This window comes from Cryptomeria japonica, chromosome 6 (genome assembly GCF_030272615.1).
Source record: "Cryptomeria japonica chromosome 6, Sugi_1.0, whole genome shotgun sequence".
Classification (NCBI taxonomy): domain Eukaryota; kingdom Viridiplantae; phylum Streptophyta; class Pinopsida; order Cupressales; family Cupressaceae; genus Cryptomeria; species Cryptomeria japonica.
The window spans coordinates 44,244,485-44,267,769 of record NC_081410.1 but is presented as its reverse complement, the minus strand read 5'-3'; the positions used below and the strand labels follow the sequence as shown (position 1 = coordinate 44,267,769).

The following is a 23,285-nucleotide window of genomic DNA, read 5'->3' as shown; positions in this document are numbered from 1 at the left end:
GATAAACCTTCAAAACCCAAGCCTTCATAGAAATTTCGCTCTGGTCCCTGACTGAGGGACAGGAGCGAATTTGGGCATTTGGTGCAAATTGTTCAACTTTGGCGGTCTTTGTAACTTTGTTCTTCGTCGAGACACCTCCAAACGTCCTTGCCACCTTACTTCTTGACTTGGAGTGATCTTAAACTTTGAAGAAAGGCAAATTAACTAACATTTCGCCCTGGTCCCTGGCTGAGGGACAGGAGCGAATTTGCAATTGTAGGCTCCATCACACTTTGCTAACTTCAAAATTTATCTTCAACGGACTCGTTGTGTACCCCTTCACTTGCCTTTGGCATGAAATTCGTTCTAACTTGGCAAGAAATTGACCTAAGGCAAAAATCGCTCTGGTCCCTGACTGAGGGACAGGAGCGCCTAGGCCAATATGGGTCTCATTATGCATCTTGCAATCTTCAATTTGTCTTCAACGGGTTCATTTCACCCTCCTTTCTTGCTTCAAACTCAAAACTTGCTTGATCTTCGCCCAAAACCTGTCTTATAGGGAAAATCGCTCTGGTCCCTGAGAGAGGGACGGGAGCTACATTGAATTTCGCCCTGGTCCCTGGCAGAGGGACAGGAGCGATTTTGCTTCTAGGGTCAATTTTCCGCATGATTGCGCTTTCAAGTTATATTCAACTGATAAAATGTATCTCCTTTGATCTTCTCAATTCGCGAAATCGTTCAAATCTTTCAAGGACAAGGCAATTTTTGGATTTCAAGCTCCGGTCCTTCAGTGAGGGACAGGAGCGATTTTTGTCCTCCAGGCCCAAATGCTTCACTTTTCACCACGAAATGTCTTTGCTAGGGAAGATATCATCCTGCTTCATGCTATGAATAAAAGTTAATGTCCAAACAAAGTCTAAAAATGTGCATATGAATAAAATCGCTCTGGTCCCTCAGTGAGGGACAGGAGCGAATTTGACCTTCTAGGCAAAAACTTCATCATTTCATTGTTTTTGATCAAGTCTGGATGCTCCATCACGTTCATTTTGTCCTCCATCATGCCTTTGATGTCTCAATTTGTCCAAACGAGGTCAGGAATGACTCCACTAAGCTTTTTCGCTCTGGACCCTTGGTGAAGGACATGAGCGATTCGCCTTGGACCCTTGGAGAGGGACAGGAGCGAAATTTGACTTTTCAAACTCTCTATCAGGACAATTTTAATGGAATAAGTATAAGTGACATTTCCTTCTATCTTTCTTCTTTCTTATACTTTAAGTTATATTCCATATATACTTTCAGGATGTTTGAGAGTGGTTTCAAACCTCCAGGAGTTATATTCCAAAATCTAGCTTTTTGAGGTTTTTCAGTTTCCAGACTTAGTCAAATTTCAGGATTAGGACATTCCAGACTTAGCCAAATTTCAGGATCAGGATGTTCAGATTTAGCCAAATTTTCAGGACATTCCAGACTTAGCCAAATTTCAGGATCAAGACATCACTCAAGCCGGACTTGCTTATCTATGTGATCACCTGGGCGACACTCAAAATGTAAAGGCTAACTAACAAAACCCTAAAAAAAACCTAAAGAACAAACCCTAAAAAGCAAAAAAAACAAGGGTCCCCATTTGCAATGGGGCGATGTGTGAAATGGTCACAACAATGCCATTAACTATAAATTAGTATAGAATATTTAACAGTAAATTCTCTTCCAATGTTAGACAGAGGAGAAAAGACTAAGGTGGTTAGTACACTTTGTGTTTTTGATGAAAGATAATAACTCAGGACAGTATTTGCTTTTGGTATCTCCATGTTGTGCCATCAATTAGTATAGAATATGTAACATCAAATTCTCGTCTCTGTTATGAAAAACAAAGAAAACCAAGTTTGTTGGAATGTTTTTGGAATAAACAGTATAAGTTTTTTTACATGTTTTTGAATAAACTGTGTAAGTTTACACAGTTTGTTCCAAAAGCATACTAAACATCTTCATGAACTGGAAAATTCATATAATGACCAACCTATCATGTGATACATAAACTCTGTATGTTCTTTTTTGTATAAAAAAAACAAATACAATTTATTCCAAAAGCATATTAACCATCTTCGTGGACTGGAAAAATCATGAAAAGATCAACTTATCAATTGATACATACTTTGCACGCTCCAATGCTTGCTCTGCTTCAAAACGTTCTCTCCAAGCAAGGAATGTCTCCACTGTTACTATCTCCCCATGTGGTGTTATTACCTGAAACAAAATAAAATATCTTTGTAAGCTGTATTCATTTGTAAATATTTTGATGCTAAGCTCATTTTGTAAATATATTCAAGATCAGTGGGTGGAAGATATAAGATGAAGTATTAATTGTTAGAATTAGTTAGTTAAAAGTTGAACAAGGTCCAAAGACAGAATAATGAACACGAATTAGAAGACTACAATTTTTAGAAGAATAGTAGATTAAGAAAATAAGTTTACAATAGAGAATAGACCTAAAACTAGAAACAAGAGCTCAAACTTACTGTGGCAGTATGTCAGTTTGGGTAAACAAGGGGGGAAATGAATGAGAATTACGCTGCATGCTTTATGTGTAGATAACTTAGAAGATAGATGTTCTCTTTGGGAAGACTACCAATGATCAGGTTATATAATAAGATCTTATTTTTGGCACACAGGGTATTGCACGGATCATATCACTTTAGTGTTGTGATAACTAATCATCTAAATACAGGTTTGTAGTGTACATTTCCCGATTTCTAAATAATTTTAAGAATTTAATGACTAATGTAGAAGCCATTCTAAGCCTATCGGTATGTTCCCTAATATTTAGTTGACAGCAATGTGATCATTGAAACTTGCCTATTTAAAAAAAAAATCTGTGCAGAAAAACAGACCTTTAACAATATTCAGATACATCATTTTAAGTACACAAAAACAGGAATCTGAAAAAATTAATCATAGTAGAAAAATGAGAAAAACAAACATACATCATCTTTGACAGTATCTTCATCATCTCCATTATCAAAATCTGCATTGTTGGAATACTTTTCCGTCAACCATTCTTTAGCTGATGTAACTAGAGTATAAATCATTGCCATACCAAGATTCTCCAAAGCCTGTGGAAGGAAATTAAAGAGGGTGAACCTATCAATATGTATGTTAAACTCTACAACAGTTGAGCAACAAAGTCTGTGATTGAATAAGCCAAATCAAACAAATGTATATGTTTTTATAATTAAATAAACTTTGAATAGTATTACAAATAAAATCATAGCCCCATTAAAATCATGCATATTGAAGACACGTGGAAAAAATTGTCTACAATCATTTTTTCGAACCTTGCAAAAAAGATTCCCTGTTTTCAAAATTTGCATAAAATGATTATGCTTTTCGAACTATGTTTTAAGATATTAATATGAATATATTAGTTTTTTTTTAATAATTAAAAAAAAACTAATCAACCAAGGTTGGGAATATGAAAGGCAGGATGAAGATCTCTCTCTGCACCTTCAATCAGATCACTCCCTGCTGCGATAAGAACAAAGTCATGACAATTAAATTAAGATAACCAGACCACTACCAACTATCTTACCATACAAATTAAGGTCAGATGGTTAATGCTTAAAATCTTCATTTGAAAGAAGTGGATTGATTTAGGTATACAGCGTTTTGGTGGCCTGTTTCAGGGCATAAGAACTTTCATCAAATTGCAAACATGATGCTATTTACATATTTCTTAACAAAACCAACTGTGGTATCCTCATTAATTACAATGAAAATTTAACACACAATGGCATGAAGAATCTTCGACTTCAGCTTCTCCTCCAGCTACAACCTGCTTATCTTTTCTTTTCTAATGTACTAAACTTGCAACCTGCCTATCTTCAACTACTTCTCAAATTACAGACATTTTCATGCTTGTGTTTCTTGTTTCTTTTTATTTTTTCGTTTAACAAATTGAAAGTCTACAACTTTTCTTGGCAAGTGCATTTGATGTTTTAATATTCGACCATTTATGGCTAAAACAAAGAGCATTGCACGTCGGCTTCTATGCATTGGAAGAGAAAAAACAAGAGAAATTGATGTGAATACTGAATATCCAATCTAAGATAAACTATGCTATTAAATGCATCCAAACGAAATCAAAGAATCCACTAAAGCTTTACACACTTGATCTCATTAATTATATGACGTAAATCAAATATTTGTGAAATCTCTTCATAGAGATCATACTGAATAACTGCTCTTAGCAGCATTAGGCAATGTAAATTAACGGCTTATACATCAATTATATTACTATTGATGAGTTTTCTTTTGGTTGAACTGGGATATTCTAATTAGTCCCAAGCCCTTGACTGAAAATGCTAACCGCATCTTATCTAGTTTTAAAATAAGTACCACAAACTGTCAAGCATATTTATGGTGACAATAGCCATGCAAGATTTGCCCCTTAAAACTATACATATCACAATTTTATCCTTATAGTCAACTGAAATGCAACAGTGGGAGGAAGACACCAGAAGCGTCAACTAAAACGTGGTTCTCTGTTCGAGAAGTTATGCTATGCTATTGGAGTAGCACAAAACATTTTGAATAAGCGCACATTGCAGACACAATTTGAGGTTTAAGGCGGATTACTAATCTGGGCTGGAAGCATGAAAATTAAGCCAGGGAAATTTTACTAGCATAGTATAAAGTTTCAATTCTTTTTTAAAACCATATAGTACAAAGATTAAAAAAAATAGAGCAGTGCACTTGTCCATTTAAAGGGAACATATTCTTTTTTTTTATGATGCATTTAGAGTCTCATTTCTAAAATTTAACTTCAGTGCTTGGTATTTCTTTTCAAATTTGTTGAGAAGACAATTGCAGGTTTGAGAGTTCAATACTGTGCAAATACTTTCATTTTATCAGCAGCATGTGTTTGTAGATTAGCACATTCAAAGATTATTGTGTTAATTGAAGTTTTCATGTTTTACACTACCTACTTTTAGGATTTCTGAGTGCAGAATCTGCTTACAATGTTTGAAAATTAACATAGTATCAACGTGTGTAATTTGAAATCTTCCACATCTATTTGTGGAGCGGTCAGCTACTTGTGAGATGGATTTGTTGGAAGATTCGGTGGATGTGATGCACTTGTTTTAGTGAATTGGTGATTGAAGCAATGTGTACCTGTGAAAGGTTGTAGGCGAGGGATACCCTAAATGCTCAAATGATTGAGTGTTGATCTGCACATATGATAGGCTAATTGTTTGAGTTATTTTTGGCTGTTCTATTTGTTTCGGCGTGTTTCAGGAGTTATAGCTATGACTAGTTTCAGTCTCAGAGTGTGACCATTTAGAGGATGCTTCCAACTTCACACCTCGCAAATGCATACATAAATGCTATTAAAGGAGGTTGATCTTTGGAGTTCTGTGGAAATGATGTTTACTGCTCCTACTAACCTTGTTCAGTTGACCGAGCGTAACAAAAAGTCAGCCAGGGCAAAACAAATCATCCATGATTCAATGGAGGACCATTTAATCCCTCACATTGCTAAGAAGAAGACAACAAAGGAAATGGTGTGTTGATCTGCACCAGTGATAGACTAATGGTTTGAGTTATTTTTGGCCAAACAATTTGTTTTAGAATGTTCCATGAGCTGCAGCTATGACTAGTCTCAATCTCAGAAAATGACCATCTAGAGGGCACAACTTGGAAGTGCAAATCGCAAATGCTATTAGAGGAGGTTGATCTTTGGAGTTTGGTGGAAATGAATGTTGCAGCTTCTACCAACCTTGTTCAATTGGCCAAACATTCAATTAAAAAGTCAGCCAAGGCAAAACAAATCATCGCTAGATTCATGAAGAACCAGTTGATCCCTCACATTGCAAAGAAAAAGACATCAAAGGAAATGTATGCTTTGATCACTCCCACGAAAGCGTGAACATTTTCCTACAAGACGCTAAACAGACACAATGAGCATTACATACATAATAGCCAATTACATCATGAAGATTATTGAGCTTCAATATCAATTCACAGCTATCGAGGTAACAATGGAGGATAATGAATCGCTGTCCATGGCTATAAATCAGTTTTCTACATAATGGGATCCATTTGTTCAAGGTGTATGCACTTGTGAGAAGCTTCCCACTTTTGAAAAGATTTGGGATGATTTTATTCAAGAGGAGATCAAATTCAAGAGTATTTCAGCCAAAGTGGAAGGGAGTCAAAACCTTCATCAAGAAGACTAAGAAAGGAGCTAAGAAAGGAGGACCCGAGAAAGGTCAAAAGAGTAAGGAGGATTCTAGTTCTTCTCAAGAAGACAAGAAAGACTTGAGCCATATCAACCGTTTCAATGCCACGAGAATGATCACTATGCTTCTAAATGCATTGAAAAGAATGGGAAGAGCAAATAGCAAAAGAAGCAATTTACAAGGAGTTTTGAAACTTTCGAAGTGGATGAACTTTCTCGTCCAAGCTTGAGATAGCCTTCTCCATAGTGCCATGCTTATCCACTAATATTATTTCTAGTTTAAGGTGGTATGTGGAAAGTGGAGCATCAAGACACATGAACTTCAATGTGAAGGGTTTCAACTTTCAATAGACTTATAGTACATGGGGCAAGTGTATAGATGGATCTTGATGATGATGCCATGTACCCAATTATAGGGACAAGATTTGTTTCCTTCCACATACCTTTAGGTAACATCCTTGACCTTCATTATGTCTTATATATTCCTCAATTAACCAAGAACTTGCTTTAAATGTCAACCATGACAACTCTTAGGTGTGTCGTTAAGTTTGACGATCAAGAAATCATTATCAAAGATTGTGGTCAAGATCCTAGTTGAATTTCAGCTAGAGGAGTGCAAGAGTAAGACAATGACCTTTATAGGTTGATTGTTGATCCCATCAAACATGGAGCCCTTGCGCATAACAACGACCAACTATGTGAACTTTGGAACAGGAGACTTGCTCACCTACACTATAGCGCATTACCTCTCTTAAAGGACAAGGTACAAGGATTGCTAGACTTCAAGATAGACAAAACAAGAGTGTGTGAAGACTGCGCACTAAGCAAGCATGTCAAGATTACTCTATATAGTAGTGAGCATAGATCAAGAGGGATTCTTGATCTGATTGATTCAGATGTATATGAACCTATGTCATCAACTTCATTGGCATATAATGTTTACCATGTTTCAATTATCAATGATTTTTCTCTAGGAAAACCTAGATTTACTTCATGAAGTCCAAAGATGACATCTTTAGCAGGTTCAAAGAGTTCAAAACTCTTATGGGGAATCATGCAGATAGGAATATTAAGGTTTTCTAACAATGGATATGAGTATACTTCCAAGCACTTTGATGTGTTTTGTAAGGATGTGGGGATCAAGAGGGAGATGACTAAACCTTACAATCCACAACAAGAATTGGGTTACAAACAAGAAGAACAAACAAAGGCCATGACCCATGACCTAGATTTGCCCATATCTATGTTCCACAGAGTTTCGGGGACAAGGACGGCTGTTAAAAAAATAGGAGGGTTTTACAAATATAGAGAAATTTCAAATATGCATATCATAACAACGGTAAAGCATTCATCATAGACATTAATACATTCCATTAGACTTGAATTGAGATTTCACAAGAGAATTGACAAACATTTTACCAAAATTCAAATGCTTTTATCAATCATGGCCAACAAACATATCTTCTAAACATCCATAACTATGAGATGACATAAACTGTAAATAGAAAAGTTAAAACATATAAGTCCATAATCAACTATCTATCATAATGTCAAGACTCGGGATAAACTAAGAAAATATATGGCTGTCCACAATCAGCACTTGGTAGGTCTAAGACTAAGAGTCTAAATCAAGATCAGAGCTAGAGTCTTTGTCTGAGTCACTATCAATATGAGGGGCTGCCTCCTCAACCAATGAAACCCCAAGCAATCCTGGAGATGTCTCGTCCTCCTCAACTTGCATAGCATCTTCAGGATTGACATCCCAACGTAAGGCTGGAGTCTGACGATACTCGGGAGTCTAGCGATCCTGTAGCCGCAATGCACTGTGAACAGCCACTAACTTCTCTAATCGTCTAGAGGTAAGGTGGTTCCTCTTGACTGATTGGATGAAGCTACATGTGGACCAATTCCTCTCTACAGCAGAGGAACTAGACCAATTCCTCGTTCACCTATTGTTCACTCCTTAACCAGCTGCTTCTTCTCTTCTTGTTGCTCTTTTCCTATTTTGCAAATGTCAAAATGAGTGTCTTTTTCTTCCTTTTGTTTGTTTGATGCATTGGATTAGGGTTTGTTATATTTTAAAGTTTATTTGGGGTCTTGGTGGGGCCAGCCGAACCTCTATTGTAAATTAAAAATGTTTTTTTTATATATTTTGGACTTATAAAAATTCTGGGCCATAGGGGACAACCAGCTGTCCTAGGGACAATTAGGGGACACCTAGGCGTCCCCTAGCTGTCCCAAGGACAGCTGGCTGTCCCCTGTCGTCCAACAGCCGTCCCCGAAACGTCCCTTGTGTTTTTGCCAAAAAGGGGATGCTTAGGAAATGGCAAATTCCCGTCCCTGCATCCTCGGTATGGGTACGAAGGAAAAAGGGCAGGGGACGCGTCCCCGTGGAACATAAGCCAATATTTCTTCAGAGAAAGGCATATTAGTTGTTTTGTTCACATTATGAATAGGTGTCCTCACAAGGTGTTTAAGGACAAGAATCCAAAGGAAGCTTTCATATGAGAGAACATAATGTTTCTCATTTTCAGATATTCGGAAGTTTTGTCTGCATTCATGTGCTAGAAAAGAAGAAAATGAAACTTAAACCCTCTAGCTTAAAGAGTGTGCGCATAGGATACAATGAGTCCTCCAAGGCTTACAAGGCCTACTATGTTCATCACAACAAAAGATAATGCGAATTGAGACATGAAGTTTGATGAGGATGCTTGGTCCTCCAAGTCTCAAGAGCCTCCTGTGGAGCTTGATGAAGATGAAAAAATTCCAATCCCAAGTGTTAATCAATAGAGTACAACAATATCAAATGCAATACAGGCAATTTTCAATGTAGAAGTAGATATTTCATATGAGAGAACATAATGTTTCTCATTTTCAGATATTCGGAAGTTTTGTCTACATTCATGTGCTAGAAAAGAAGAAAATGAAACTTAAACCCTCTAGCTTAAAGGGTGTGCGCATAGGATACAATGAGTCCTCCAAGGCTTACAAGGCCTACTATGTTCATCACAACAAAAGATAATGCGAATTGAGACATGAAGTTTGATGAGGATGCTTGGTCCTCCAAGTCTCAAGAGCCTCCTGTGGAGCTTGATGAAGATGAAAAAATTCCAATCCCAAGTGTTAATCCATAGAGTACAACAATATCAAATGCAATACAGGCAATTTTCAATGTAGAAGTAGATATTTCATTAACTTCTCATATAGCCAAGAAGCTTAGATGATGTAGGCATTGAAGGAGGCACATAAACAAGTAGGAGCATTGAAGACTTCTTTCTAGATGAGTTATCTCCCTAAGAAGTTTTCATGTTATCTTGCATTGATATATTCCTTGTTGATGGAAAGCATTCCAATTTTGAGGATGCAAGTTCAAAGCCAAAATAGCAAGATGTTATGGAGAACAAGAATCACTCCACTATGCAGAGTAATGTTTGGGAGATTGTGTTGAGACCAAAGGGGAAGTCAACGATTGATTACAAATTTTGACAAAGAGAATAGCACCAAGAGATTTAATCAATAGATCAAAAACCTATTCCTAAAATGTCCAATGGTTAAAAGAAATATCAATTCACTAAAACGAAATACCAACAAATGCACTGACAATGAACCTCAATATGCTTGGTTTGAGAATGATAAACAGTGCTCTTCACAAACTTCAAGACTCCTTAAATGTCACAAAATAGTGGAGTCAATGTAATTTGAGGAAGTTGTAGAGCACTAAAAATTTGTTGTCGCCATACTACTTCAAAACTAGCATGAGTAGCTTCTTTAACTTCAATATGTTGAAACTTTGACATGAAAAAATTCCTTAGCCCAAGGCAAATATATACCCAATGGTTTATATCAATTGAACCAACCCACTCAAAGTCTATATATATCTTTTGTCTTCTAATAGAGGACGCTAAAGTCAAGAGTACCTTTGACATGTTTCAAAACCCATTTTGCTTCCTAAAAATGAACAAGCTTTGGTTTGGCTGTAAATTGAGAGAAATAACCAACATAACAAAGATTTGGTCATGTGGATATAAAATATATGTAGTGTTCCACAAGATATTTCCCGGAGGGTCCAACTGACATCACAGGGAATTGGAAACTTGGAGGAGGCGTCGCCTTTTCTCAACAATGGACAAGCTACTCCATTTGGTCTATAAAAACAAGAAAAGTGTAAGGGGTAAGGGGTAAGGGGGCAATTTTCATTGCAAGTGCAACACGTATTTACTTTTTCAAACTTCAGTTGCTTTCAATTTGTTTAAATTATTTTATAGTTGTCCTAAAAGTTTGGAATTTTTTTGCCATCTCAAAAAACTCGTCCTTGCATCTCACTATCTCAGAAATTCAGATAAACATTAGATACATCAAACACCCACCAATTGTCTATAAAGAAAAATGAACTAGTATACACCTTCTAGTACTAAGTAATTTTCTATATAACATGGTTGATACAAGTGCACGGAACTATGTCCATAAAAAATAATTAGGATAGATAATTTCCCACATTAACCCTTCAACGAAAGTAAAGTGAATTTCATATCTAAGTAAATTTCGGTAGCATAATGGAATGTAAATTAACACATATAAGAACGACAATGAAGAAAAATTGACAAAAGAGAAGAAAAACCAATATACATGGGTAAAATGAATTCAGGGAAAAAAAAACCCACACCCCAAAGACCCCAATGTATAAATCTGCAACAAAACCACATTATAATACAATTGCAAGCTCAGAGCCCTAACATGGAGATATACATCTTGCTCCTTCGGAGGAAATTCCACATCATAACCCTACATAAAAATTCTTTGTAACATCTCAACCCAAGCACCCAAATAAAGAGGCAAACACCAACAAAGGAAACCACAAATGGTTTTGGAAAACCATGAGCCAGCCAGGGGAGAGTGCGGCACCCGAAGTCCATGACTCAAATTCCAACACCCTTATTCCATGATGGATCCAATAGGCTAAAAATAGCCACATCATAAGGTGCCATACATTTGTCGTATCCAATCCCACCAACTCAAGCACCCAACTTCTGGCATTTACCTCCTTTAGAAAGAAGCTTATAACATATGCCATAGATTGTCATAATGCTGATCAAACTTCTTTGTAACCTCCCTCTTACATGCTCTTACGTGCATCATAGAATTTGTCATATGCAACTCCCATCATGGTGACCTTACACACACCACAAGATGTCAACACATGGCCAAACCATGTCCCTCGATGTGGGATGCCTATCTCCTCATGTGGGGCCAAAAACTCACTAAAGACAAAATTCAATGATCATCCAATTGGGCTGCCACTCTCCCACAATAAGACAAAAATCACTAGATGATGAAATAGCAAGTGCCTACAAAAGTATTATAAACAAACATTAGGAATACAAGATTGAAGCACATTTTCCTAAAATTGTCTATAGAATCATAGAGTGACTTGTTGCCTAGTGACAATGATCAATTTCAACCCAACCTCATATACCCATCCACATTCAATGGGCATTTTGCTTGGAGGCAACCAAGCAACTTCCCATTCAAGTTTACCTTTTGCTTCTACATATTGTTGTGGTCCAACAACTTTGAAAACGTTAGAAATGATAGTAAAAAGAAATACTTGACAAAACAAACAATTTACTTCCATCAGAGAACAAAATGAACATACTCATCTAAACCAACAATTTGTTTTCTTGTTGCAAATAAAAGGTAAACAATTACTAGATGGAAATCTAAAAATCAATTTTACAAATCTGTAAATTAAGTTCTTCAATCATGAAAATCCATTTAAAGTTAATTGCAAAATAACATATGGAGTTTAACGAAACAAATCAGCAAACCACATGAAAACATCAAAACACAAATTTAACGTGGAGAAACCCTTGCAAGAAAAAACCTGCGAAAAACACAACATCTGATATGAAACCTTCATCCCAAAGCTCCAATTTATAGAGTTACTGGAGGAGGGAAACCAATAGTTAGATTCCCACAACAAGAGGGGCACCAAAAGCCCTCTTCGAAAAAACAAATGCCATATCCCTTGGATTACCCCCTGGAAACAAAAGAGACATCAAAAATGGCACCCGAAATGACATTCCCTCCAAAACTAAGAGTCACCTTCATGACCACCAATGGTGACTCCTTTCCAAGTGCCCCACTTGAGTGAATTAACATTAGTTACAAATAATTTATATTGTCAATGAACCCCTTCATACCTTATTGTTGATGTGTTTTTTATGCACATGCGAACACAGAATAAAATACCCAAAAGTATCTTATCCTCTCTTGAACAAAATCTCTCGAATGTTGAAGATTAGCTTAAGGATCACTTGAGAAGACTCCAAGGTTCATGAATGTAGGGTCACTACGTGTAGATAAGCTCATTGGTTTGATGTGATTATGCTGGAATCACAAGGGGGCTTACATTTGAATGCCTGAATGCTTGATTTGTTGGAACTTAGATCATCTGATGTTACAATATGGTGATGCTTTTGATCCTAAACTAACTAGAGTTTTAAAAAGAATGGCAAAAGATGAGGGGTTGAGAGAGTCTATTCTAACCCTAAGAATGTAGGAAGATGGGTGAATGATTAGATGGAATCCTACTGAGCGAGGTCTCACCATCAAACTGAACAATTTGACACAAGCTCGGTGCAATCTTCTAAGGACGTTCCAAAGATGTTCAAATCATTACCATCAAACATTGCTCACCATTCAAGTTAACGCATAAAACAATGAACGCATAATAATGAAATTAAGCTCATATCATTCCAGTTTACCACGCAAGGCACACTTATAGTCAGTAAGAGGCTAGTGGTATTTGTTATGATTTGCACACACTCCCCGTCGTCGAGAGGGGCCCCCTTTCGATGTTTTCTCGTCTTGTCCTCGCTTAGGTCCTAAGTAGGGAGTTCTGGTAATTTGCAGAGAAGATGCAGCAATTACGAATTCGCGGTATTAAGGAGAAAGGAAATTCGCCTTCGAGGTTGACCGCAATTTTGATTGCAAAGTGAGAAAAGGGTGAACGAGCATAGCGTTTTTCAAACTCGGTTTGAAACACCAGAACGTAAGAAAGGCTGAAAATCGCCTAAAGCTTGAAAATCGGCCTATAAGGCCAGAACGTGAGAAAATATGTAAAACTCGCCTAAGTTTGAAAAGTGTCGTTTTAGGCCGAAAGTGTAACATCTCGCAAAGCGACCCTTTAACCCAAAAAGGACATTAACATCAAATCACGCAAAGTGACCTTTTAGGCCGAAAATGTTAAAATCACAAAAAGTGGCCTTTTAGGCCGAAAATGTTAAAATCCCGAAAAGTGGCCTTTTAGGCCAAAAATGTTAAAATCGCGAAAAGTGGCCTTTTAGGCCAAAAATGTTATAATCGCGAAAAGTGGCCTTTTAGGCCAAAAATGTTAAATTCGCGAAAAGTGGCCTTTTAGACCGAAAATGTTAAATCTTGCAAAGTAGCCTTTTAGGCTGAAAATGTCTAAACTCGCAAAATGCCTCAGTAAGCAGAAAATCGCTAAAGCTTGCAAAGTCGTGATCTCAGCCTAAAACTTCAAAACATTCATATCACGCGATGATCATTTGACCCAAAAATCCTAAGGAGTTCACATTTTCGCGACCTAGGCCGAAATTGAGGATACAAGAGAGTTTAAGCTGAGAATACAAGAGAGTTTAAGTTCGCACATTTCATTCATTTAAGTGATGATGGAGTTCATGTTCGTGCTAAACCCTCATATTCCTGAGTCACAATAGAAGCCAAATCGCGCAAAGTGGTTTCAAGCCGCAAAAGCATGAAGTACTCAAACTCGCACAAAGCCATCAAAGAAGGGAAAACGTTCAGAAGTTCACAAAATCAGCTTGAAGGCCGAAAAACAGTAGAGTTTGAAATTGCGCAAAACCTTCAGTCAAGTCGAGAATCATTCGAGCTAAAGTTAGGATCTCCACGTCCCGTGATCAAGCCGAAAATCTCCAAGGAAAATCGCGCAAAAGAAGTTTCAAATTCACCAAATCATCCTCTTGGCCGAAGATCGTTCCAGATTCCTAATCACGCAAGAGAAATATAATGGGCAAAGTCATTCAAAACCGAAATTGCCAAGTAAGTGTGAATTTCTCCTTCAAATAATTGAAATTTGAACAAAATGGTCATGATAGTTAGCCTAGGGTTAGAATGTAAGTGAAAGAGTGAAAACTTTGAAGGTTATAATTTAAGAAAATATCATCATAACGTGCAACAACAACCAACTAGCAAAATCGGCCTTTAGACTGAAATTTCGGACTTAGGAAAAAATTTCGAAAATTCAAGTCTAAATTACATTTTCATGAACAATCAGCTTTCAATTATCAAAACATTTAAACGCTGAGTTGCAGGCCAAAACTTTCGTAACTTTCCGCCATTAACAATCAGGAGTAACATTTCGAAATCCACTCCAAGAACAGTAGTTAACCAAACCAGCCTGACTTTCAACTTCAAATTGCATTTAGCTTCCAAACGATCAGATTTAAATTGTTTAAATGTCGTGTTTTAGCAATATTTTCAAATTTTGATTACCTTGTTGATCGTCAATCTTAACGCTAACGTCGTCTTCTATTTTCGCTAATCCGTTTTTTGTTACCATAATCTCGTCTCGTAATCTGTGTCCGGTTGTGTGCGATAGATGCCTAAATCGGCGGCTGAGTCTTCAAAGGCACCTAGCACAACTGAAACATCCCAGATTTCCAAAGCTGACATTCCCCGCAAGGTTGAAAAAATGAAGTACCAGTACCAAGGAGGAGGAGTTAGGGAGTCGAAGGTCCAGAGTGTGTGGGAAAACATAGGAGACACGGACATAGGCCATATTGATATTCAGGATTTCAAGAATAGAGTGTACTCTCTGAATGCCTATGGCAAGCCCAGATAGATGATGGAGAGTGGTATTGCTCAGGCAACTAGTTTCCCTCCAGCCGTGCAGAATTATGAATTAGTGGTTGAAGCTGCTAAACATTATCAGTCGGAAACCAAATTAGTGGTGTTGAAGGGGATGGTACTAGTTGACTTCACGCCTAAAGCCCTTGGGGAAGCATTTGATATCCCATTTCCCGATGATCCCATTGCCACAACTATCGGTGAGGCCCAGGTTGTTTATGACATGAATCCTACCAAGTGCAAAACATTGATAAATGAAGAATGGTTCAAGGAGAGAAGACCCCCAAGCACTAGAATCGGTAAAAAGACCCCAAAGCGATTTTCACAATGAGTATGGTGATATGGTTACCTTACTCAGCCAAGTCATGGGACTTCCTCAATCCAATCTCTTTGAGGAATGGATGTTCTACTTCACTGAGCAAGTCTTCGTTGAAAGTCTAAGTTCGACTAGGCTCAAATCATTAGCGACAATATTCATACACAGTTGGTTGAGCTTGAAGAAAAAAAGTACTTTGCCATGACTTCCTACTTGGTCTACATGTTTGCTCGACACCAGTCGCTGACGGGATTAATTAAGAAAGGTGAGATTGGAAACGAGCCGAATCAAGTGAAGGTATAGGACTACTACCCTCAGTTGCATTACTATGGCATTGCCCAAAGAGAAAAGAATAACACCGCATACGCAATTGGTCAGTATGAGCGTGTTAATGATGTTTTTACAATGTGCCTGGTTAGATTAATGCAAGGAGGATTGCATATAAGGCTGTCAAATCAGGCTATCACCCTGATCCGGAAATACGGTGCATGGTTCATCCAGGTTCACCTACATCAAAATAGCAGGCTTTGAGGGAACACCATTCCGGCTTCCGCAATATCCATCAAACAGAGTAGTCCCCATGGAGGTAGCAAGACACGCATACCCAGTAGGCAGCTTACTCAGAGACAAAAAGCAATCAAGGTTCACCTTCCCCATGATTTTGGGTACTCTTGATGCGCACTTCAAAAATTCGGTGCAAGTTGAAGAGTCATTTTCTGAATTAACATCCTATTACTTACAGGAACATTTCTCGAGGAAATGCTTTGATCATGATAATTTGGCAAAGAGAGCCTATGGCAGCATCATAGGGCCAAGGCATCAATTGAGGACTATTGGAGCAATTGCTCTGATGGCTTTGAAGTTCGTCGCCGAGAATATTCTAGGTTGAGTGTTCAACAAATGCGGCTTTATGAGTACTACCAGGTCCCAGATCAAGTGACGGACTATGGAAATTGCTTGCAAGTCCAGGAATTTGAAGCAGTCAAAGACCTCCCACCAGCCATCGATTGGACTCAAGACCCAATCACAGATTTTGAAGCAGTCATAGAGGCTCCAAGAAGGTACACCGATAACTGGTTATCCCAACAAATTGAGAGACTGGCCCATGAAGGGACCCAATTCACATACAATTTAATGGGTAGTCCCGATTCCCAGTCTTCAGAGGACGAAGGAACCTCAAGCGTGCCAAAAGAAGAGGATGAGAAACCTGAAAAGAAGAGAAAGAAAGCAAGGGCCAATAGAGGGACTTGAACATAAAAAAGAACAAGAAGAGACAAGATCCCAATCAAAAGGCCAGAGGTTACTTCGTCATCCAGGGACCTGTTGACGTGTATTTTGTACACAATCATACACAGAATAAAATACCCAAAGGCATCTTATCCTCTCTTGAATAAAGTCGCTAACTGCTGAAGATTTCGCAAGAGGGATCAGTTAGGATGACTCAAATGTTCTTTTCGTAGGGTCTCTACGTGTGGATAAGCACCAGTGGTCGTTGTGATTGCTGTGTCATCAAGGGGCCTTACGTTGCCGAAGTTTTTTGCTAAACTAAACAAGCTTTTCAAAAAAATATCAAAAGGATAGGGTTTGCAAGAGGTCTAATCTAGTCTAACCCTAAGAATGACTTGATGTGGACAAGACTTGGTGAGATTCTACCAACTTCAATTTTGCCATAAATTAACAACTCAATTGAAATTGATGCGATCTTCTAAGGTAACAAATGATTTTCAATACATCAAAGATCAAAGACACTACCACGAAGGTACATATCCAAGATACAACAATGATTGAAGGTTTGAGTGATTCCAATATCTCCAGTCGACCACGCAAGGCGTTCCTACAATCAGCAAGAAGCTAGTGGTTTGGAAAGCGAATCCTACCAAGGATCAAGTCCAACACTTTGTCCTTCGAATTAACACACTACTTTGATTGAGAATGTTTCAAGAAAAATGAACAACCATGAAGATAACCAAGAAAATTGCAACAAAACACCATAACTTCAATATTTCATTGATCTCAAAGCCATCATGTACAACAATTGCTTGAATTCCTTTCTCAAAGCTCAATCTTGCTACAAAAGTAAATTGCTTCTAAACTCTAATCTCTCTCTAATTTCTAACTCTCTGATTCTCTAGCTATTACAAAATGAAATGAAATGAGGGTATAAATAGCATCCTCAATTACAATGAACGGTCCAGATCCAAAAAGCAGATCAACGGTCAAGATCATGACACCTAAACCCTAATTAGGGTTTGTTACAAATAGCCCCCTTTTTACTGAACAATATTAAATGCATAGCCAAATATTAAATTTGGCACAAAAACCTAGGAGACATAGACCAATGACAATTAAGATGCCATGTCATCTATAACAACCTTTCATCTAGAATCTTATTCCCTTTCCAATGCTCCTTTTTAGCATATGTAATGAATCTTGATACGATTCCTTCAATTTCAGCAATTGGAATCTCGGGAAGATTCTTCATTCTTTCTTCCAAGTGGATGACCTGATCAAATGCATCTAGAAGAGCTGCGTCCCATGTAGGTTCAAGTTCCTTAGTCCTTTCAATCAGGAGCATGGTAGCAAACATCTGGTCCTGTTGCTCATCTGTAATATTAGCGTCCTTGCAAAAGATGACCTTGATTCTATCTTCTAATTCCTGCAAATCCACATCTGTTTCAACTTCGATCCTCCTGCCAAGAATGGTACGAAGTACCTCAAATACTCTGTCCTGGATCGGGTTGATCACCTCCTCAACATGACTGCATCTAGTACTGATGTCCTCGAAGAGAACTTCCTTCATCTGGAGTAAGGTTGACCATTGAAGTAAACTGTGAGGTCCTCCATCCATGATCTTTTCCTGCGCTAAGACCTTCCTTGATGTTTGTCTGATTACTCGCAAGACAGGGATGATAACATCTTTGGTATGAGCAAAAGCGGCCACTGTTATCATCAAGTTGTGGATGATCTCAAGAACCTGAATAGCTCGGTGAATGGTCTGCATCATCCTTGTTGCAAATTCTACGGCAACTGTATGAGATTTATCCATCCAAGTACTCATACGCTGGACCATACTCCTGAATCTCTCTGCCTCACCAATTGATTGAAGGGGAAGTGCCTGTATGGGTGATCTTGCTGGATCCTGACGTCCTAAAGGCTGATTGGGATGGCTGAAATATGTTCTCCATGCACCGACCTCTCTCTCAAGCTTTCTACTCTTCTCCATTTCTTCCCTAAGCTTATCTTTCAACGCCTCAAACGAATCGGTGGCATCATCTAGTGTCTGCTCGGCTGTGGATGGACCTAGCTCAAATGTCTCTATATCATATTCCTCTGCTAGGATCTCACCTTCGTACTTGTCCACGGACGGTGTAGCTATCTGTAATTTTCTGGATCCAGTCTCATCTCTAATCATCTTGGACATCTTGGTAGCCTTTCTCTTCTCTGTCACTTCCTGGGAATGTCCAACAAGGCTCTCTAAATCAATCACATTGTCTTCGTCCTCGATCACAATCACCTTCGTTAATCTTTCCTTCAACCAATCTGGGATAGCCGATCTTGTCTCTTTAACCTGTATCTCCTTATGCAATGCTTCTTCTTCTCTAGGAGGAGATGTTACCTCGTCATTGTTCTTGTCTTCATGTAACTCATAATCTTGGAGAGATCCACTTGGTGAACCTTGAGGTACCTGTCCTTCTTTATCATTCTGTACCATCGACTCCATAGACTCTTCCACTTCAAGTGTCTTTTTCTCTTGTCGAGAAGATGTACCGGATGAACGATCTCGACTGGCCTCTTGTTTCTTCTTGGAAGATTCTCTCTTTCCAGGTCTCTCTTTCCTCTTCGAGCCTCTTGGATGGAGATTGCCTTCACTTACACTTCGAAGGTTGCCTTCACTTGAATTTCTAGGATTAGGATTGCCTTCGCTTACACTTGCTCCTCCTTCAGCTGGTCTCTCCTTCAAGGTGAAAGTCATAGCTATGCCCTGCTCTCTCAACTTCTGATGCTGCACATCAACCCATATGCGAGTACAAGACAAGACTGGAGCCATCAAAGCATCTAGATCCACAACCTCGGGCTCATTCCAATCTAACCTTACTGTTTTGCTTTCTCGATCATAGGATGACTGGAGATGTCTGCCACTGTCCTGAGCCTAGTCGGCCACTCTGTAAATCTTGCATTTCCTGATGAAATCCAAAGGCAATCTAGAATGCATCTTTCTTTTCACTTCAAGATCGTCTATGAGATTCATCATAAAATCTTCTATCTGAAACTCATGCTTAAATTTCCTACCGACTGTCTCCTCTAAATATCCATGTGGATCAAAGCTTTCTCTTAAGGCAAAGAATGAAAAAGAATACAAAGCTAACTCCTTCTCTGCGTCATCCATGGCTAAAGCATTAGGACATACCTCAACTGAATTGCCCAATATGATAGGTACCGGAACTCCATTCCCATGCCTGTGTCTGAACGCCTTCGCATAAGCTGCCAACTGTCTTGTTACCTCAAGTAACACTATTCTGTCTGTCGGATATCTCGGCAACGTGTATGGAGGTGAAGGACATCCATGAACTCTGATATAAGTAAACTTCGGAAATTGGATAAACCAAGCACCGTACCTCTTTATTAGTTCCTGTGCATCCTGAGATAACCTATTGTGAATCCCGCCTTGCAACGTCCTTGTGATGTTCATAGTGAAGGTATCATTAACTAACTTGTAGTTGCTTCCTGGCGGATGATGCAAGTGAACATAGGAATCACAAACTCTGACCTCGCCGGGCCCTCTTCCAATCACTCCTCTGTGAGGTAGTCCTGCGTACTCAAAGCTCCTGATCAAGGCATAGATGACGTATGAACTCATGTGGAAGGACTTGGTAGCTTTTAGTCTCCTCAACTGTACGTCCAAGCAATGGCTAATCATTCTTGCCCAATGTATTGTTCCTTTTCCCTGAACTATCACCTGGATGAAGTAGAACATCCATTTTTCAAAGTAAAAAGCTTGAGGTGCACCTGTGACTCGGTTGAGCATTGTAATCAAATCTCTGTACTCCTCCTGGAAATCAATCCTGTGTGGTGTGTTCGGTATCTTGCTCAGGCGAGGACGACTCTTGAGTAACCAGTTCTTGTTGATGATGCTTAGGCAAGCATCTGGATCATCTTCGTACATGGACCTGGCTCCTTCTATGCTCTTGTAGACCATATCTCTGTGCTCTGGAAGATGGAAAGCCTCACTTATAGCTTCCTCTGAAAGATAAGCTAAAGTGTTTCCTTCCTTGGACACGATCATTGTGGATTGAGGATCATAATGACGAGCACACTCGATCATCAACTCATGGCACTGTACCGCTGGAGGGAAGCCGGCCGCCTTAATGATGCCACTTTCAATTATTCTCCGGGCGACAAGTGATGGCTTGCCAATGTAAGGGACCTCTCGAAACTTCTTCGTACTGAAGTTGCCCAAGTTGGTATCTCCAATGTTGCTCCATTTAGACACGATCTTGGTCTCCACTTCTTCGGTCTTTTGATCTTCCTTCATGAGAGCTGGACGACTGGTGGATACTCCCGCCTTCGGGGTCGCCATACCTACACAACATTTCATAATAAGAACTAGATTTTGCAATGTATAACATAGATTAGATTAATTTTAGGAAACTTCATGATAAATCCTTGAGTTATCATTTCCTAAATAACGATTGAGCTATTGAACTTCAAAATTTCAAAATTCAAAATTTAAAACAAGGGATCACATCGCCATACCTCACTTGAGAGCTAACTCTAAAATGCAAAATAAAGAGAATCGCCTAGGCAAAAATCGATATTTGGTGACTTCAACGTGATCTCTCTCAAGCTAGCAACTTCGCCACCTTTGGGATGCCTTTGACGTAGTCTTTGGCAAGTTCGCCTCACTTGAAACTAAGCTCGCACTCCCCTTTGAAGATGATGTTCGCACCTTCCTTTAATGAAATTCGCACTTCTCCTTTATGAAATTCGCTCCTTGTAAATACAAATCGCACACCTCTTTGTCTTCTCCAAATTGCATATGAATGAAGGTGAAATGATGATTTGAAAATGAAATTATCACCTTCCCTTTATAGGCGCTTACCTCATGTATTACCTTAGGCCGACTTTGCAAAACAAGGTAATTTAAAACAATTTTTTAATAAAAAATCAAAGCCGACTTTGCAAAAATAAAAGAATTTTAAATCAAGTGCCCCATTTTTATTTAAAATAATAATTAATTCATTTAATGCCTTTGCAATTAATTAATTCGATTTTAAAAATAGGCAAAATTAATTAATTAAATATCCAAGCGCAATTTTTTAAATGCTATTAATTGATTTATCGATTTTCTAACATTTAATAAAATTTAAAAATTGTTTTAGCGCCAAAATTTGGAGGAGGGAAAGATACAAACCCCATCGCTCTGGTCCCTGGGAGAGGAACACGAGCGAATTATCCTTTTGACCTTGATTCTTGTGCCTTTGACGTTCGAAACCTCCATCTTCATGTTGAAACTGGCATTTTTGCTAAGAATTTCAAACTTGATTAACTTGGTTTTGTGGATGAGTGCCTTTTATGACCATTATCGCCCTGGTCCCTTGGTGAGGGACAGGAGCGAACTTTATGTTTTCTCCTTGACCTTTGCATCTTCGATCCTCAATCTTCATCATGAGGGAGAAACAATGTTAGTCTTTCGTTCCATGCTTGTTTCACTTGTCTTTAACAAGACATTTTGATGCTTAAATGGATTATCGCCCTGGTCCCTTGGTGAGGGACAGGAGCGAACTTTATGCTCTAGCCAACATTTGCTATCTTTCAACCTTCGCTTCCTGTTCATTGCCTTCCAAACGATATCTTCGACCTTGTGTAACCTGGTTTTGTCATGATTTTGAAGGAAAAATGAGTGATTTAATGAAAATCGCCCTGGTCCTTGCCTGAAGGACAAGAGCGATTTTGTCTCCTTGTTCAAATTGACCACCATTTGACGTTTGGTTTCCTCTCATATCATCTTCTCAAGACGCCTTAGACCTTGTGTAACCTTGTACGCCCTTCACTTGGCGTGATTTTGAAAGAACTAGCCAATCTAATGGATATCGCCCTAGTCCCTGACTGAGGGACAGGAGCGAATTTGAGTATTCTGGGCTCATCCTTGCTTGTATCGACTTGCAATCACTTTCACCATGTAGAATGAGGTCCTTTGATCCCTCTTGGACACTCGAAACTTGATAATCATTCAAAACTTAAGCCTTCATAGAAATTTCGCTCTAGTCCCTGACTGAGGGACAGGAGCAATCTTGGATATTTGGTGCAATTCTCTCAACATTGGCGACCTTTGATACTTCGTTCTTCGTCAAGACGCTTCAAAACGTCCTTGCCACCTTTCACCTTGTCTTGGAGTGGTTTGAACTTGAGTGAAAGACATAATAACAAACATCTCGCCCTGGTCCCTGACTGAGGGACAGGAGCGAATTTGTACTTGTAGGCTCCATCACAACTTGCTAACTTCAAAATTTATCTTCAATGGACTCATTGTGTCCCCTTCCCTTCATCTTTGGCCGGGAGTTTGTTCAAACTTGGCGAGAAATGGTCCTAAGGCAAAAATCGCTCTGGTCCCTGATTGAGGGACAGGAGCGCCTAGGCCAATTTGAGTCTCCTATTGATGTCTTGTAATCTTCAATTTGTATTCAACGGGTTCATTTCACCCTCCTTTCTTGCCTTCAAACTCAAAACTTGCTTGCTTTTGCCTGAATTTTGCCCTATGAAGAATTTCGCTCTGGTCCCTGGGAGAGGGACGGGAGCTACACTGAATTTCGCCCTGGTCCCTGACTGAGGGACAGGAGCGATTTTGCATTTTTGGTCCATTTTCCT

The 23,285-nt window shown here is 38.8% G+C and overlaps 1 protein-coding gene across 1 annotated transcript in view; it reads right to left on the bottom strand.

Moving 5' to 3' along the window:
- LOC131072151 (uncharacterized) overlaps nt 1–23,285 on the bottom strand; it is a 148,765-nt gene that overhangs the window by 64,844 nt on the left and 60,636 nt on the right. The window contains exons 7-8 of the mRNA XM_058008229.2: nt 2,961–3,089; nt 2,132–2,223 (exon numbers count right to left, since the gene is read on the bottom strand). Coding sequence (XP_057864212.2) covers nt 2,132–2,223; nt 2,961–3,089 — 221 coding nt within the window. The remainder of the gene's footprint in view (nt 1–2,131; nt 2,224–2,960; nt 3,090–23,285) is intronic.